This window comes from Sciurus vulgaris (genome assembly GCF_902686455.1).
Source record: "Sciurus vulgaris genome assembly, chromosome: 8".
Taxonomy (NCBI): domain Eukaryota; kingdom Metazoa; phylum Chordata; class Mammalia; order Rodentia; family Sciuridae; genus Sciurus; species Sciurus vulgaris.
In genome coordinates this window covers 16437413-16453950 of record NC_136468.1, presented here as the reverse complement: position 1 = coordinate 16453950, position 16538 = coordinate 16437413, and the positions used below count along the sequence as shown (strand labels likewise).

The window sequence follows — 16538 nt, the reverse complement described above, 5'->3', positions numbered from 1 at the left end:
GCCGGGAATGTAGCTAAGTTCTATAAGAGCTGCCCCCTAGGGGTCAGGAAAGGCGAACATTTTGAAGACTAACTGCCAGGTTCTTAGGCAGGCAGAGAGAAGTGAGATCTGGGACTTGTAAAAGAAAGAACCTCTTCTAGAGAGTACATTTCAAATATTCCAAGTGGGTCAGCAGAAAGAGTCTTAATTTCTAAAACCCAATTAAAAACCAATACTTAAAAATCAGAATATTTCTCACAAAAATATGGATTTCTGGCTTCTTCAGAAAAACTGGACAATATGACAAACTGGGTCCACATTCCCAGAAGGAAATCAGCGTGGTGCCTGTTTTAGATGGGGCAATTTGCAGAGACCCATTTCTCTCGCAGACAGTCCACTCCAGGAGTTTATGACTTGCCTTATGTGAAAATAAAGCAATATTAGATTTGCTTTTCAAGGATCAACCAGACGGCTAGGTGAAGGACAGTAAGAAGAGCAGTGAAATCCACAAAGGTCTAATATAATAAACATTAAAATGAAGCTACCATCGTTGAAGTGGGAGCAAGGAGCCCACCTAGCCCCTCCTATTAAAAACGCCTACCACATTTAACTGTGGAATACACGCAATGGGTGATGGAGGTGTGAACCAAGGAACTGTGCAGGGAAGGGTAAGCCTTAGGAAGTTCCTTGGGAGTAAAATGTCTCCAGCACTGGGTAACCAAGTTGGCACAGGAAATAAAGAAAAAGAAGAGTATAGGAAAATTTGCAGCTTTTTGGCTTAAGTCAAATGACTGGATGGTGGTAAGGAAACAAAAGGAGAAACAACTCTGGAGAAAAATGAATTAATTCAAGTTAGTATATGTCAATAATGTGGATGGAGCCCACAGATGTGAGGCTTCACCTTGTGACCCCCAATAAATTACCAAAGAAAACGCATCTCCAGCTCTAACATGGTAAGTCTAACAGCTGGATCATCAGATGGAAAGAGAGACGGATAAAGAAGTGTGATTATGCAACTGAGTTTAAAGATGCTTTCTTTCATTATCAGCGGTTTGTAATAAGTAACTAATGGAAGCCTGTTTTCACCAGGAGTTTGGCAATCACCAAGAGAGACTAGTGGCAGCTACCCAGTTTGAGCCTGTCCTTTGTGTAATGTGTAACTCATCAGTGACAAGAATAGCCTGAGGAAATAATGACCTGTGCTTCTGAAATTTGCAGAACTGAAAAACATCTCAAGACCAGACAATAAGGATCAGATGTGTATCATCTGGCCCACCCACTGTGAGACAGGACCCTCCAACTGGGGAACACCCATCTCCCATCTACCCAAGCCACATCGAAATCAGCTTCCCAGCAAGATGGGCTGGACGGGGTGCCCTATCTTCTCACCTAGCCAGCTTTTTGAATAGTCAGCTTCTTTGCCTAAACACCTTGTCTCTTGACTTAACTAGTATGTAGTGGGGTGAGCAGTCAGACTTGATCCAGTAATTATATAAGGTAATTTTATAGAATGATTATCAGAAGAACTAAAATTAAAATGAAAGATGACAGAACTAAATAAAACATTCCAACAAAGATGACAAAGGGCCTCTCCTCTACCTACTTCACGTGTAAAATCACAACTGTAAGATATATAAAAGGAACACAATGATGTGAAAATCTACCAAGTCTCTCAGTGTAAAGGACACACGTTTAGACCCTCACTATTTCTATTAAAGGTTTATATGGCCTAAACAAAAGTATACATTGTAAAATGATAAAATAGAGATTAAATGTAATTATTTACTCCCCAGGGCTGTAGGAGTATGAAGCTCAGTGGTAGAGTACTTGCCTAGCATGCACAAGGCCCTGGGCTGGATTCCCAGCACCACCAAGGGAAAACAATAGCACCAGAAAAAATCAGAACTAGTGGGAAAAAAAAGAAAGGAAAAAAAAAAAAAAAAAAACCTAAAATTTGCAGAACATAAGGATTTTCAGAAATACTGTTGTTGACAACCACAGTAAAAAGATTATCCTAAGTTGTATGAATCATATTGTCCATGTAAGAGAAAACAGAAATTTCTCACTTGAAAACATTTTTGTATTTCCCTCTCTCAATAGAAGAGCATTTCAGTTTTCTCAAAATTAAAACAGAAATTTTTTCAAAATTAAATAATTTGGTTTTATGAAAACATACTATATTGTCCCTTTTTCTCACACTGCATTACAACAAATTTTTTTTTTTTTAAGAAAGCACTTTACACAATGATATTTGGAAATGTTACTACACAACACACAGCAAAGGGTTTCATAGAGCTGCCTCTTGGCGGTACCCCCTGATAAAAACAAAGAATGTAACAGCTACACGTAACTTGAGAAAGACAGCAGGGTGTATGGAAGCAAAGAGCAGAGGAAAGAGGGAGGAAGGGGAAGTCAACACGCAATGGGTAAAGCAAACAGATTTCCGGTGGTCCATCTGCATCCACAGAAAGAAGAGTTATTAGAGTAAGGGATGAACTGCCCCTCCTTCAAACTACAGCAGCTGGGCTTAGTAAAAAGCTCAATAAAAGATAAAGATAGGCCGAGGTAGAAATCTTTGACAGGAACCCAAAGGTTACCTACTCTGAGGTGCAGGCCAAGGTTGGACCCACAAAGCTTGTACATCATGAGCACTGTATGGATGACATCCTTTTATGAAAATCGTGGAGCCCCACATGAGCACAGAGGCCCCGGCAATAAAAGGCCACGTATACAAAACACAAAATAGAGCCTGCAGAAGGCAGTTATGGAGAATACTGTTCACACACATGTATCTAAAGAAATGCAAACCAAAAGACAATATCACTTAGCACCTATAAGCAAAAGGAAAGCATGGCTTTATAAATTCCATACTGTGTACATTTTATAAAAAGGTATATTCAAAATTTGTTAAGAGTTGAAATATCCCAGAATCAGGGAGGTAGTTAAACTATGATAGATTAATCTATGTGCAAAAAAATGATTATGTATGATAAATGTGAACAAAATGGAAATGCTTATGAAACACATAAGTAGAAAATTGTGCAAAGTGTATGGATCTATGTAAACTGTTCATATGGACGTGTCGCTAATCACTGGCCAGACCACAGAAGTCAGCAGACATTTACCACTTGAAGAGCTTTCTGCCCAGCCTGGGAAAGGTGCTGAAGAACTGCAGAAGCTGCCTCTTCAGGATTTGCCCTGGACTGACCCCTCTGCTCATATTCTACCCGCTCTCTGCCTGCTTCACGTCCAGCCTCATCCCCAATCACTCATGCCCAATTTTATCCTCCCCTCTTTAGCACTCACAATAAACTGTGAGGTAGCTATGGATGACCATTATTAAGAAATTACTAAATGAACAAACGGTTACAAACTGAAGCTCAGCAAAAGACTTGCTCTCAGGTCTTCCAAGATGGACAAGCTTCTTACTTCACTCGTGCCCTTTTAAGGTTTACCTGGGCAGGGCTTCCTGGCTGGCTGAGCAGGGATAGGGACCAGAGGCCTGTTTTCTGCAGCCCTGGCCTCCTGTGTTCCCTGTTTTTCAAGGCCCCGTGAACCCTCTGGAAAAGTAGCTGAGTTATCTAAAAGAAAGAAGAAAGGGGTGAGCTTTCCAAAACATCCTTCTTATTACTTTAAGTTTCATTAGACATTGGGAACATCAGCCCAGGTAGCCAGGTCTCAGACAAGACTCCAAATACCCTCCAGGGTTTAGAGAGTTTGTGCCTTCTGAATTAAAATAGGCAATTGATATATTAAAAATATAACAATATCAAGTAGAAAGTCAGTATTTCATAGTTAGAAGAGTCTCAGTAAACTTGACCAGATAACAATAACAACAGGCCCTACATATGAAATAGAAGGTCCTTTCCACCACGGAGGGTTCCCCAGACAGCCTGTGACACTGGTACATCCAGAGTCCCCCCTACTTTCAAATTCATAAAGTCTGCCACTAACATTCTGACATAAGAAAACTTCAGGGCTGGGTACAATGGCACATGTCTATAATCCCAGCTACTTGGGAAGCTGAGGCAGGAGGATCACAAGTTTGAGACCAGCCTGGGCAACTTAGTAAGAGGATGTCTCAAAACTTAATTTTTTTTTTTTTTTTAAAGGGCTGGGGAAGTTGCTCAGTTGTAGAGTACTTGTGCAGCATGATCAAGTCCCTGGGTTCAATCCCCAGTACTAGAGGAGAAAAAAAAAAAAAAAAAGAAAGAAAGGAAGAAAATTGCACATTAAAAGCTCAGTACCTCTGACTTTGGCAATTAATTAATTACCTTTTCTCATTCTAAGCCCACCACTAATTGATTTTAAGCTATAAACAAATTTAATAAATAAGCAGCACACTTTATAATTAAAAGAACATTCACATAGGAACAGGACTGAAGGGTCTACAATGACATTGTAACAATTATTACTGTTTAGAGTGAGGGGAATCACGTGCAATTTTTAAAATTTTTTTTTTAGTTTTTGATGGACTTTTATTTTATTTACACGTGGTGCTGAGAATCAAACCCAGTGCTTCACACAGGCTAGGCAAACACTCTACCACTGAGCCACAACCCCAGCCCAATCACATGTAATTTTTATTTCTAGTTTGTACTCCAAATTTTTCTGTAATTCTCCCATGGTGACAGAATCCTATGAGCACAATTCACTGATCTTTCCCTCAGTATTACATGCTAATAATGGATAACACTAATCTTGAATCTTTTGGCATCTCTTCCATTAAATTGGAATTGCTTTCTCATAGTTTATATTAGAAAGATATCCAAGGGCTGGGGAGATAGCTCAGTTGGTAGAGTGCTTGCCTTGCAAGCACAAGGCCCTGGGTTTGATCCCCGGTACTGCAAAAAAAAAAAAAAAAGGAAAGATGTCCGATATACTAAAGCAAACCAAAAAAAAAAAAAAGTTTTTCTGTAATGTGGTAAAAATTGCTAAAAAATAAAAAAAGAAAAACCTTTAAACGAATTGATAAAAGAAAGCCACCCCTGTGTTATCCCTACCCTTCCAGCCACCAGCCCATCTACCTCTCCCCATCTAGCAGGAAGCTGTTAAGACTGCTCCTGACCCCCAATTTGCCCAGGAGACACTCTGTTCAAATACTATAAACTCAGTCTTCTGAAACCCTTCACTATTATCACTGGTTGACTGTCCTAACCTTCCCAACCACAAGCTTCAATTAATATATGAAGTGGTTTTTGTCCTTAGACCCACTTTCAAGTCACTGTTCTTATTTCTTTACTATGAAGAATCCTGAAACTACCTCACCGTTGATAGTTCCTGTCTGCCTCTGATATACCCACCTTTATTTTCAAGCGTCTTGTGCAGCTTCATATGCTTGTAGGCAGCGATGATCTGAAAATTAACGACACTTGGAATACTCAGTCCTTGCTCCTGTAGCAACTTCAGTGTGGTAGCGTGAATGAGCTGATGGGACCGTTTGCAGGTCTGAAGCTTACACTCTCCCCTGACAAAGGCTTTGCACACGTGAAACTTGGTGCATTTGTCTTTGAGGTTGCAGTAACCATAGAAGGGATCCCCACCTTTGTTATACAGCAAACAGACCTGGGACAGAAACAAGGCAACACTTAAAATATTAGTTCTCACAATATCTTTATTTATTTTGCAGAACTGGGGACTGAACCCAGGAGTGCTTCACCACTGAACTACATCCCCAGCCCTTTTTACTTTATTTCAGGACAGGGTCTTACTAAATTGCCCACACTGGCCTTGAACTTGTGATCCTCCTTCCTCCCTGCTGACTTGCTGTGATTACAGTTGTGTGAGCTACCACACCCAGTTGTTGTGTCTTTTCAGCCCATAAACAACGGTTCCTCTTAGTAAACTGGAGATTAAGTAGCATCTTCTTTTTTAATTAAAATTTTAATTGACACACAGTAACTGTACATATTACTATGTACCCTGTATTGGGGTACAGTGTGGCATTTTGATACATGTATACAATGTGTATATAATGTGTATAAAGATCAGATCAGGGTAGCTGCCATATCTGTCTCTCAGACATGTGTCATTTCTTTGTATTGGAAACAATCAAAATTCCATTAGATATTTTGAAATATTCAATTAATTGCTGTCCACTATTGTTACCCTACAGTGCCACAGAACATCAGTAGGTAATTCTTGCATCTATGTGCAAGAATTAACCATCCTCTCTCCATCTTTCCCTCCCTCACACCCTTCCCAGGCTGTGGTAACCATTCTTCTATTCCCTACTTCTCTGAGATCAACTTAGCTTCCACATGGACGAACATATAGTATTTGTCTTTCTGCACCTGACTTACTTTACTTAGCATCACGTCCTCCAGTTCTAACAATTTGTTGCACAGTTCATTCTTTTTATGGCTGAATAATATTCCATTGTGTATACGTACACATTTTCTGTATCTATTCATCCATCAATTGACACCTAGGTTGTTTCCACATTTTGGCTGTTGTGACCAGTGCCATGGTAAACATACCATGCAGAATGTCTCTTCAACATACTAATTTCAATACCTCTGCTTATACACCCTGTAAAGGAATTGCAGGATCACATGGTAGTTGGTTTTTGTTTCTTTGCTTGCTTGTTTGAGGAACCTCTGTACTTTTCCATAATGGTACATTAATTTATATTCCCACCAATGGTACATGACAGTTCCCTCTCTCTGCATCCTCACCAGCGTGTGTTATTTTGGGGTCTTTGTTTTGTTTTGTGTAACCATAGCCATTCTAACTAGGGTGTGATATGGTGGTTTTGATTTGCAGTTCCCTGGTGTAAATGGCATCTTCTGATTGTCAAGAGCTGTTAAGATCTTGAAAGGTTGAGGGATAGCATAAGAGGGCCAGTGGGCACCAGCCAGGCCTCCCTGAGCTATTGTGTGCATTGGCTGTGGCGACCCCCTCCTCTTACATTAGACCTTCAACTGACCTGCTCTCCCCCAAAGCCCGCAGCCAATGAGGGACTCACATGGAGGTACAAGAGGCTGGCCCCTTGCCTCCAGGGTAGGACAATTCTTCAGTGCAATTTTTATTCCACAGTCAGGGCCAGACTTCACCTTGCTTGTAGTCTTTTCTTCCCTATATCCTGCTTCCCTTCCTCTCTTACTGGTTTTTCCTAAAGAGCCCTCCCTCAATAAATCACAAGACCTGAATCCCTACCTAGGCTCTATTCCAGTGACACCAACTCACTGGTGACACTAACATATACTGTGTGATCGCGGCAGGGAGCAGGGGAGCACTGTCAGTGATTACTTTGAGACCGCGAATGTGAACTGGTTTGCTCCAGGCAAACCAAGGACATACTCTTGGGAAGTTTATAAAGATGGATCAGGCTGTCAGTTCTGAAATGATTAATCAGACTTACGGCACACACACAAAAGATGGCAAGATATTATATGACCCCCATGTGATACAACACCACCCCTATCCAGCTTTGACCATGAAAGTCACTCCCACGCAAATGGGTTAAGTTACCCCAATAATGCACCTATAAAAATACTCTTGCTATAAAAAATATATAAATATTGTATACAAATATATAAATATTCTTGCTATAAAAGTCAAACCCAAATCCCAACAAACCTTGTTGGGACTAATGACACGTTAACTAACTCAGGCTGACTCCTTACTCCCTGGAGGGTGAGCAAGATCAAGGCCTCAAAGGCGGTTTCAAAGGTTAATGACGATAAACCAGGCCACTGTCAGGGATTGGTTAACAATAGTTCCACCAATGTGACCAGCTCGTGCTTGCCATATAGTCCTATGGGACTCTCACCTGTATGAACACTCCCCCCGCAACCCACGTGCCTTGCTGACCTTTAAGCTGGTTGGTTCCCACCTAGCCTCCACCCTACATAAAAGCTGTGTGATTTCCTCAATAAACGAGTTCCTGCTGTGACCAGTCTCCCTGATGTGTCTGATTGTCCTCTGCCCGGAGGGCTGCGCGCGTGCGGTCAGTCAGCCCTACCTATCCTGGTCTGGCCTTCTTGGGGAGTGTCCCCTCCCCTTGTCGCTGGTCAAGAAGAGCAAGGGGGCTTAAGACCCCGACAAAACCTCCAGAGCTAACTATTAGTTCATCATATATTCAAAAAATAGGAGAACATGTTAAATGATATGACAGGACACCATCAACCAACCTAAAACAGGGGCAATTCTATAGGACACAGATGACTCGCTTTAAAACAAAGAAATATCCTATCTAGAATTGTGTCAATTTTCTAAAATGAACTCAATTTTAATGCAATTTCAACCCTCCTCAAAGAGGTCCTAGAAAATAATTTTAGGAATTTAAGTGATTCTAAAGTTTACCTGAAGAAGAAAACAAGAATTGATTAAACAAACAAAAAACTGAAAAAGAAGAATAATGGGCATAGACACTTGTATTATCATACATTAAAACACATTATGAACTATTTTAAACAGTGGGATGCTGGTTCGAGAATGTACAGAAGATCAAGGAAAACAGATCCCGGACCTAGTCCAAATATTAGAATAATCTGTTCCCTAAAGACGTGTTAGAACTTGGGGGGAGAATGGGGAGTTACAGGTAAAGGGAATAAAGTTTCAGTTATGGATTGGTTCTGGAGCCCTCAGGTACAGCGTGGTGTCTATAGTTAATAATAACATACCGCATGCTTGAAAACTGCTAAAACAATAGATCTTCAAAGTCCTCATCACTCAAAAATTTTTAAAAATAACCATGTGAGGTGATAGATATGTTAATTAGCATGATTATGGTAATATGTCACAATGTAAACTTATATAAAAACACCTCATCATGCACCATAAATATATAATTTTTACATTTCAATTATGCTTCAACAACAAACAAAACTGATAGAACTCAATGATAAAGCTTTGTAAGCCTGATGTTTTCTTGTAGAAAACTAATGCTTTAGGGTTTGTTTAGTGCTTTTATTTTTTAAAAAAATGTAAGACTCTTCTGGCTTTCTATTTCTTCTTGAATCAATTTTGCTTTGCTCTACGTTCTAGAAATGTATCCATTTCAGCTAAATTTTCAAATGAGTCAGCCTAATATTTTATATACTATCTGCCATGGTCTTTTTTCTTGTGTGCTGTGTCTGGATTATGAGCTGTACCTTTAGGACAGCAGGGAAAGGATCAATTGGGCATCTTCACACAAGAGACAGGAGGCATCATTCTCGCCTCATCCTCTGTGCTTGTCTGTGGTCCCTGATGTCTAAGTGTCCATGTGCTGTGTCCCACACACCTCTAGGCCCAACTGAAGGGGCCAGGGTAGCCTCCCAATGTAAGGGTTCAAAGAACACTGAAGCAGTCTAATAGGACAAGATGAAGCTGGGCCCAGGTCATCTAGGTAGAGCCATTGTTGTGGTTTAGATATGAGGTGTCCAACAAAAGCTCATGTGAGAGACAATGCAAGAAAGTTTAGAAGTGAAATGATTGGGTTGTAAGAGTCTAAACCTAATCAGCACATTAATCCTTCGCTAGGGATTAACTGAATGGCAACTGTAGGCAGGTAGGGTGTGGCTGGAGGAGGTGGATCCCTGGAGGTGTGCCTATGGGGTTTATATTTTGTTCTTGTTGGGCAAAGTGAAGCTCTCTGCTTCCTGATGGGCATGTCCTGAACAGCTTTCCTCCAGACATTCTTCCACCATGATGTTCTGCCTCACCTCAATCCCCAAGGAATGGAGTTGGCCTTCTATGGACTGAGACCTTTGAAACTGTGAGTCCCCAAAATAAACTTCTCCTCCTCTACATTTGTTCTTGTCAAGTCTTTTGGTTACAGCAACAATAAAAGCTGACTAAAACGCCATAAAGAAAAAGATTCAATGAGTTTGACGACATAAAACTGTTAAACTTCCATAAATCAAGAAAAAGGATGAAATTCAAAGGCAAACAGCAGTTGTACTGCTCCTTCTCTCTAATAGAGGAAGGTCTGGTCCCAGTCTCATAGCTGCTGCCACCCTCTTGATCCTTCCTCCCAGTAACCTGCACCAACTTCTGGGTGGATCTACTTTCTGCAACACAGTGGGATGCACCTGGCTCACCGACATGACACAGAAAACCTGCTGCAAAATTTTCAGACGGTTAAAATGAGACAAAGGCCAAGAAGAAACCTTGGTTCCCAACATCCCCTCCAGGACTGCCTGGGGTACAGATTCAACTGCCTCCAGGGGGGCCTCTGCCATCTGCTCCAGCTCACGTTTAACCTCATGACTTTCTTTTCCTCTGGACCCTACCACACCCTAGAGTTAAAACAAGGCATCCTGAATGGCGGGTGCTCTCCTCACTGTTTGACCTTCTTCCCACCCCTTTTCTGGCAACATGAGAAAGTCTATGATAGAATCACTGTGCCAGATTAGAAAATTCTACTTTTAATTGGTGGTCTCATGATATTTTCTCTTGGGATTCTCACTATTTGGCTTAAAATAATTATTTATAGCTAAACAGAAATATACATGCTCATTTTGCCATTATAGCAATTATAAAGGGTACTTTTTAAGGATTTGAAACTAAATCATACTACTTCAAAGCAATTACAATATAAAGCCAAAAAAGGAAATGAGGGAAATACATATAGACATCTTTATAATAAATAAACTCCAGGGTCACTCACCTCTGGCAAAAGGCAAGGGTCATTCTGCAAAAGCAGGATCCGAAGCTGGGCTTCATTGAGGCCAAAAATCCCGTGATTTTTCAGGACTTGGATGTTGATAGGTGTGTGGATATCATGGGAAAGGGTACAGGTAGACCTGGGGGAACACGAAGCTCTGGGTCAGAAGCCCAGGTGAGGAAGGGCCAGCGGGTGGAATTTTTGCCTTAGGCAACTTTCAACTTACAGGTGGGTCAAACAATTTCCCAGACACTGATTGATAATAAGAAAGTTGGGTTGAAACTACTCCCTTCCCAGGGTCATTTTCATGTTCACTGGGGCTGCTTTCAAACCAAGGGCACCTCAGGCAGTCAGCTGCCCGGGCAGAGGCTGCACATCTGTTCGTCCATAACTGCACTTGGCCTTCTCCACCCAGAGAGGGCCCCGTCTCCCACTGACCACTAACGTTGGAAAGAAAGCGCCTCCACCTAAACTGGGGGTGAGGGAGCGGCGAGACGACGCCACGCAAGAGCTTCAGCTCGTGGCTCAGGGTGTAGGTCCTCACTCGCCTCCAGCCCTGTTTCCGGGGGAGGGATGGGGGTCCGGCCAGACCAGGATAGTCAGGCTCGGGAGCGCAGCCGCGCTCCTGTGAGCCCAGTAACGTGGGGAGCGGGCTCTCAGGGGATCCTCAGGTGTCCCCCCTAGGGCACTTTGAGGCGGTGAACTCAAAAGTTCCAACACCGATTTAAGCCAGGCGCGGGGCGAAGGCACCGCGGCGGGACAGCAGTTCGGGGGCGATTGGGGAATCTGGGCCGAGGGGACCTCCCGCTTCACCCCGCAACCAGCCGCCAGCGCAGGCGAGGCCTCGCCAGGAGGAGCCTGCGGCGCCCGTTCCCGCCCCTCCGAGGGTCCCGTCTCCGCCATTCTCTCTGCTCCGGCTCCCGCTGGACCTTCCGGCCGCGGCCCGCGCCCTCCTCCCGGCCCTCCCGCGCCTTCGCCTTCGCCTCACCAGCAGTCGCGGTGGGGGCACTTGCCCAGCATGTGCCGTCGACAGAAGTGCAGCTGGTCGCAGGCCTGGCACTCCCCGCGCTGGTAGCGAGCGCAGAGGCGCGCGGAGGACACGGCCACCACCCTCCAGGCCCAGGCGCCGGCGCCGCCGCCGCCGCCGCTGCCCGCGCCGCCCGCGCCCGCCGCCGCCTCGGCCTCTGCGTCCCAGAGGCCCTCCTTCATCTCCACCTCCTGCAGCAGGAAGCGCTCGGGCCCGGCCCGCTGCAGCACGTCCCGGAGCTTCGCCTCCGACAACTCCACGTGGCCGCGCAGGTCCTGCAGGAACATGCGGCCGCCGTTGGCGCACAGCACCTTGGTGAGAAAGGAGCACACCGTGAGGTCCGCCATGGCCGGCGGCCGCGTCCCTGTGCGCCCCGCGAAACCCGAGGCGGCCAGACTCCTCCCAGTCACGTCCACGATTTCCAGCAACATTCCAGGGTCCCGCCTGGGGGAGGAAGGGCGAGGGCAGCCCGGGGTGGGCGGTGAAAGGAGGCCCGGGCCTGCGTGCCCACTGGGCAGGGATTCAGGCAGGGGTGGCATTTATTGAGCGTCTGCTCTGTCCAGGCACCGTTCCAGGTGAGTCCTTGTCACAAAAAGAGACAGGCAAACCAGAGCTTTGCCAGTAGTAGTAGGGGCTGCAAAGAAGATAAAATAGGTAAGGTGGTAGGAGGTGAATTGCTGGCCACTTTAGACACTTGGTAGGGGATGTCTAAAAGGAGGTGACCACAAGCTTCCTGTGGCTGCAGAGCACTTGAAAAGTGGCCAGTCCCAGCTGAGATGTGATGTGTGAAACACACATGGATTTGGAAGATTTCAGATAAACAAAGAATGTAAAATACCTCAATAACTGTGTGAATCACAGGTTAAATGGATACTACTTTGGATATGTTCCTTTAAATAAAATGTAAAGACAGTTTCATCTGTTTCATTTACTTTTCCCATGGAGCTATGAGGAAACTTGACACATGTGACTTGCTTTTCCTCCTGGACAGCACTGATCTCAACCTATACATTAATTATGCATCTATGCTTTTTGCTCAACGTCTCATTTTGCAAACATTTATAGAGCTGACTCCTACTGCAGTGACAGAGTACAAAGATGAATAAAGGCAATGGGGATGCGGCTGGTCTACTTGCTGTCTTCGTGGTGCTTGTGAGTATGACATGAGCTGACGCCATGTAACGTAAAAACTAGAGGAAGGTAGCTGGTCTCAGGCTGTAAGACTTTCTCTGCCAGGTTAAGAAATTAGGACTTAGATCCTGAGGTCTTTGGGAAGCCACTGAAACAAGGGTTTTCAGCTGAGGAATTACATGGTCTCTGCCTGCACGTGTGCATGGTTGTGTCCTTTGTTTCATTCAGTTCTGGTTTTCAATGTGTTCTCTTAAAAAATACCTTTTCTGACCTCCCAGTCTACAGTAGGTCCCCAGTCTGCATTTTTCTTCTTTCTTGTTTATTTATATACTTGCAGAATTCATGCTTATGAAAGCAGGAATCCTCTTTGTCTTGTTCATATTTATATCCCTTCCACCTAAAAGACTGTCTGCCATGTTGAAAGACAGGTGTTTATTTGTGTATTTTTAGGCATGCATGCATGTGGGGGTCACCCATCACCTGTGTATGCTGGGCAATCCTTGTGCCACTGAGCTATACCCCCAGCCTAAGACAGATGTTTTAGAAAGACTCTGGCAGTACTGAGACCAGATTTCAAGAAAGCAAGACAAAATATGAAATAACAGAAGAGAAAAAGTTTTAAGACACTATCAACCCAGGGCTTGAGTTGTGGCTCAGAGATAGAGCACTTGCCTAGCACATGTGTGGCACTGGGTTCAATCCTCAGCATCACATAAAAATATATGAATAAAATAAAGGTATTGTGTTCATCTACAACTAAAAAATACATATTTTTTTTAAAAAAAAGAGACTGTCAACCCAGTTCTTATTTTGTTGTGTTTGCAGTGAACAATCCAAAGTAAGATGTGTAGTGTACACACACACTCACACCTAAGGGAGATGAAAAGGGAAGGGTATAGATTTGAGTGACATCAGAATATCAGGTAACTGAAGCTGTAAGGATTATGTAAGGATAAGATCTTGGGGAATAGAATACCACCATTAAAGAAGCGGTAGAGGAAGTAGAAAATCCAAAGTGGTAATAGCTGGTGGCCTCTTGTTAAGACAAGATCACAATAAATCACCGAGTCGATCTTAAGGCAGGAGAGGGAACCATCTTTACTCACCAGCTGGTGGGATGGAGGGGCAGGCTGCAAGTCTGCACCCTTCGACCCCCTCGAGGGGTTAGAGCACAACTTTTATAACCATAGTAAAGCATGTCAGTACATTAGTCATAAGTGGCTGTTGCTATGACAAAGAATGGTTACTAACATTTAAACAAATGTTAGGGTACATTGCCCAAGAAAAATGGAACCCAGAGGGAGAACAATATTACATTGTAAAAGAATTGCCATTTTGTGTTGCCAAACATGCTATGCTAGGCAACTGTTGATGGGTACACAGGTGGAGTTTTCTCATGGGAGAAGCATTTCCTACATGACGGGGAGTTTCAGGGTAAAATGGAGTCTGTTTGGTCATTGCCCATATAACCTGGCCCATAACACTTTTGGTGCTCAGTGTTTTTAGCAGGATTCTCTGCCTAAAGAGAGACAGACTAGGATTCCCAAGGAGTTCAGACCTCCAAAAAAAGCCCTCAACCAGTGATATTAGGGAATTTTTGGTGTGGGAACCCACTTGGGCCCCAGAGTATGAGGATTATTTTAAACTAAAAATATTTGAGATTCAACAGACGCAGAAAGAAAAACACTGCTGGAATTCTCCTTATCTCACTGAAAGCAGAAGCTTCCGAGAGCGAGAGTGAGCCTGTATGGATCCTCTCTCTGGGCGAGTTTCATGGCAGGAAAGAAAGAAAGGGAGAAGAGGGAGAAGGTACTCCCACACCTATATAAGCATTATCTCAAACTTTTCTCCACTTTGTTACCTAGAAACCATTTGTTCTTCCCAAAGAAGTCATTTTGCCTTCCTTTCTCCCCTATTAATCTCAGTTTGTAAATTCTTCTCTTTAACTGGTGTTTTTGTTTTGTTTTGGTACTGGGAATTGAACCCAGGGGTGCTTAAACCCTGAGCCACATCCCCAGCACTTTTTATATTTTATTTAGAGGCAGGGTCTCACTAAGTTGCTTAGGTCCTTGCTAAATTGCTGAGGCTAATTTTGAACTTGGGATCCTCCTGCCTCAGCCTCTCACGCTGGGCTCCTCTTAACTGTTTAGGAAGCCGCTATGGTGTGCTCCATATGTACATGAATAAACTTTGGAGTTTTTTTCCTATTGTCAGTTCAATTTGCACCACCCCACTAATGAACCAGCTCATTATTCCTCCATGGAGCAACTTGGAGTATGTATTCCACAACCTCCCACAGGTTCTTAGTGGAACTGAGCCCGCTGCCCATGGCCATAGTCTGCCCATTAGCACAGCCTATAGTGTCTGCCTTCCTTTCCGTTTCCTCTCCCCATTCCCTTACCAGTGTTTCTAGGATCAACTTCCAAATCAACTGCTTGCTTTCAATCCTTATCTCTTTGCTTCTCAGGGAACTCAGCCTAAGGTGTAAGCTGAGAAAGAGTGGTTAGAGGATAATGTGAGTCATGGATAGACACACGGAGGAGACAAGTTCAAGGAGAAAGTGGTCAGCAAGGTAAAATACTACAGGGAGCAGTTTTGCCACTAAGGGCAAAAGCAAGTGTATTTCAGACATTTGACTGTTCCACTGAGCTGTGATCCCCATCCTAACACAGCATACTTCTGTAGATTAAAAAAGAATGGGGCTTTGCATGGTGTAGAGGAAAATGGGCAGGAGGGATCGGGCAAGGAAAGATAGTAGACAGAGAAAGACAGTATTACCCTGTGTATATACACGAATGGTGTGAATCTACATTGTGCACGACCACAGAAATGAAAAGTTGTATCCCACTTGTGTTCAATGAATCAAAATGCAGTCTGTAAAAATGAAAATTAAAAGAGAATGGGAGGGTTGGAGTTATGGCTCAGTGGTAGAGCGCTTGCCTCGCATGTGAGAGACTGGGTTAGATTCTCAGCACTGCATATAAATAAATGAATAAAAATAAGAGTCCATCAACATCTTTAAAAATATATATATAAAAAAAAAAAGAATGGGAAAATTCAGAGACTATAGACTTTTTTTTTTTTTTTTTTTTTTCCTTGCTGGGAGTTGAACCCAGGGACTTGCACATGCCAGCTAGGCAAGCCCCTGACCACTGAGCCGTTCCCCCAGCCTTATATGCTACTTTTATACATGTTATCTGAAAAGGAGATGATAAAATAATTAGAGGAAGGCACAAGTTTCAGAAAGATAGTTGATTATAGGTGAGACAAGTATGGTGATATAGCAAGTGGAAAGTGCTAGCAAGAAGGAAAGTTGAAAACACAGGGAAGAAGATGGTTAGTGGGTGGGTGATGTCCAAAAAGCAGTGAGAGAACAACAGGACCCAGTGGGAGAACTGACCTCAGACAGGAGGAGAGAGACCTTTTCTGTTCAGTCAAGAGGAAAGGAAGCGAGGACACCTGCACAGAGACAGGTCTACGGGCTCAAGTCAGGAACTGGAAAAGGTTCCTCCTGATAGTCTTGCTTTGCCTTTGTAAGCAGGACACAGGTTGAAGAATGAGTGGGAGGGGTCCTTGAGGAGACTGGGAAGGGTCGGCAAGGCAGACTAGGAGTGGGGAGGATGCTGAGGGATGGTGGCAGTGGACAGCCTTGGCGAGGGCAGCGGCCACAGCTGTACAATGCACCCTGCCGGCAGCTCCACCATTCTCCCTGGAGACACTCAATGGATAGGAGCAGAATCTGACTGATCCCCTTTTAGGTTTCGCCAAGTAGATGAGCGCAAGGTTAGAGGTTCTGGGTGATCACAA

At 43.7% G+C, this 16538-nt stretch overlaps 1 protein-coding gene across 6 annotated transcripts in view; it reads right to left on the bottom strand.

The window, feature by feature from the left end:
- Positions 1-12684, bottom strand: part of ZC3HAV1L (ZC3HAV1 like) — a 28906-nt gene extending 16222 nt beyond the window's left edge. Inside the window, exons 1-6 of one of the 6 annotated variants that reach the window (XM_079152407.1) lie at positions 11562-12684; positions 10577-10712; positions 5283-5544; positions 3435-3560; positions 2577-2728; positions 41-397 (exon numbers count right to left, since the gene is read on the bottom strand). In XM_079152407.1, the coding sequence (XP_079008533.1) occupies positions 2622-2728; positions 3435-3560; positions 5283-5544; positions 10577-10712; positions 11562-12139 (1209 nt within the window). In that variant the 5' untranslated portion in view covers positions 12140-12684 and the 3' untranslated portion in view covers positions 41-397; positions 2577-2621. Of the gene's footprint in view, positions 1-40; positions 2772-2889; positions 4162-5282; positions 5545-10576; positions 10713-11561 lie in introns of those variants that run through there. The other 5 variants (XM_079152406.1, XM_079152409.1, XM_079152408.1 and 2 more) reach the window with 5 other exon arrangements.
- Between the last annotated feature and the right edge of the window lie 3854 nt (positions 12685-16538).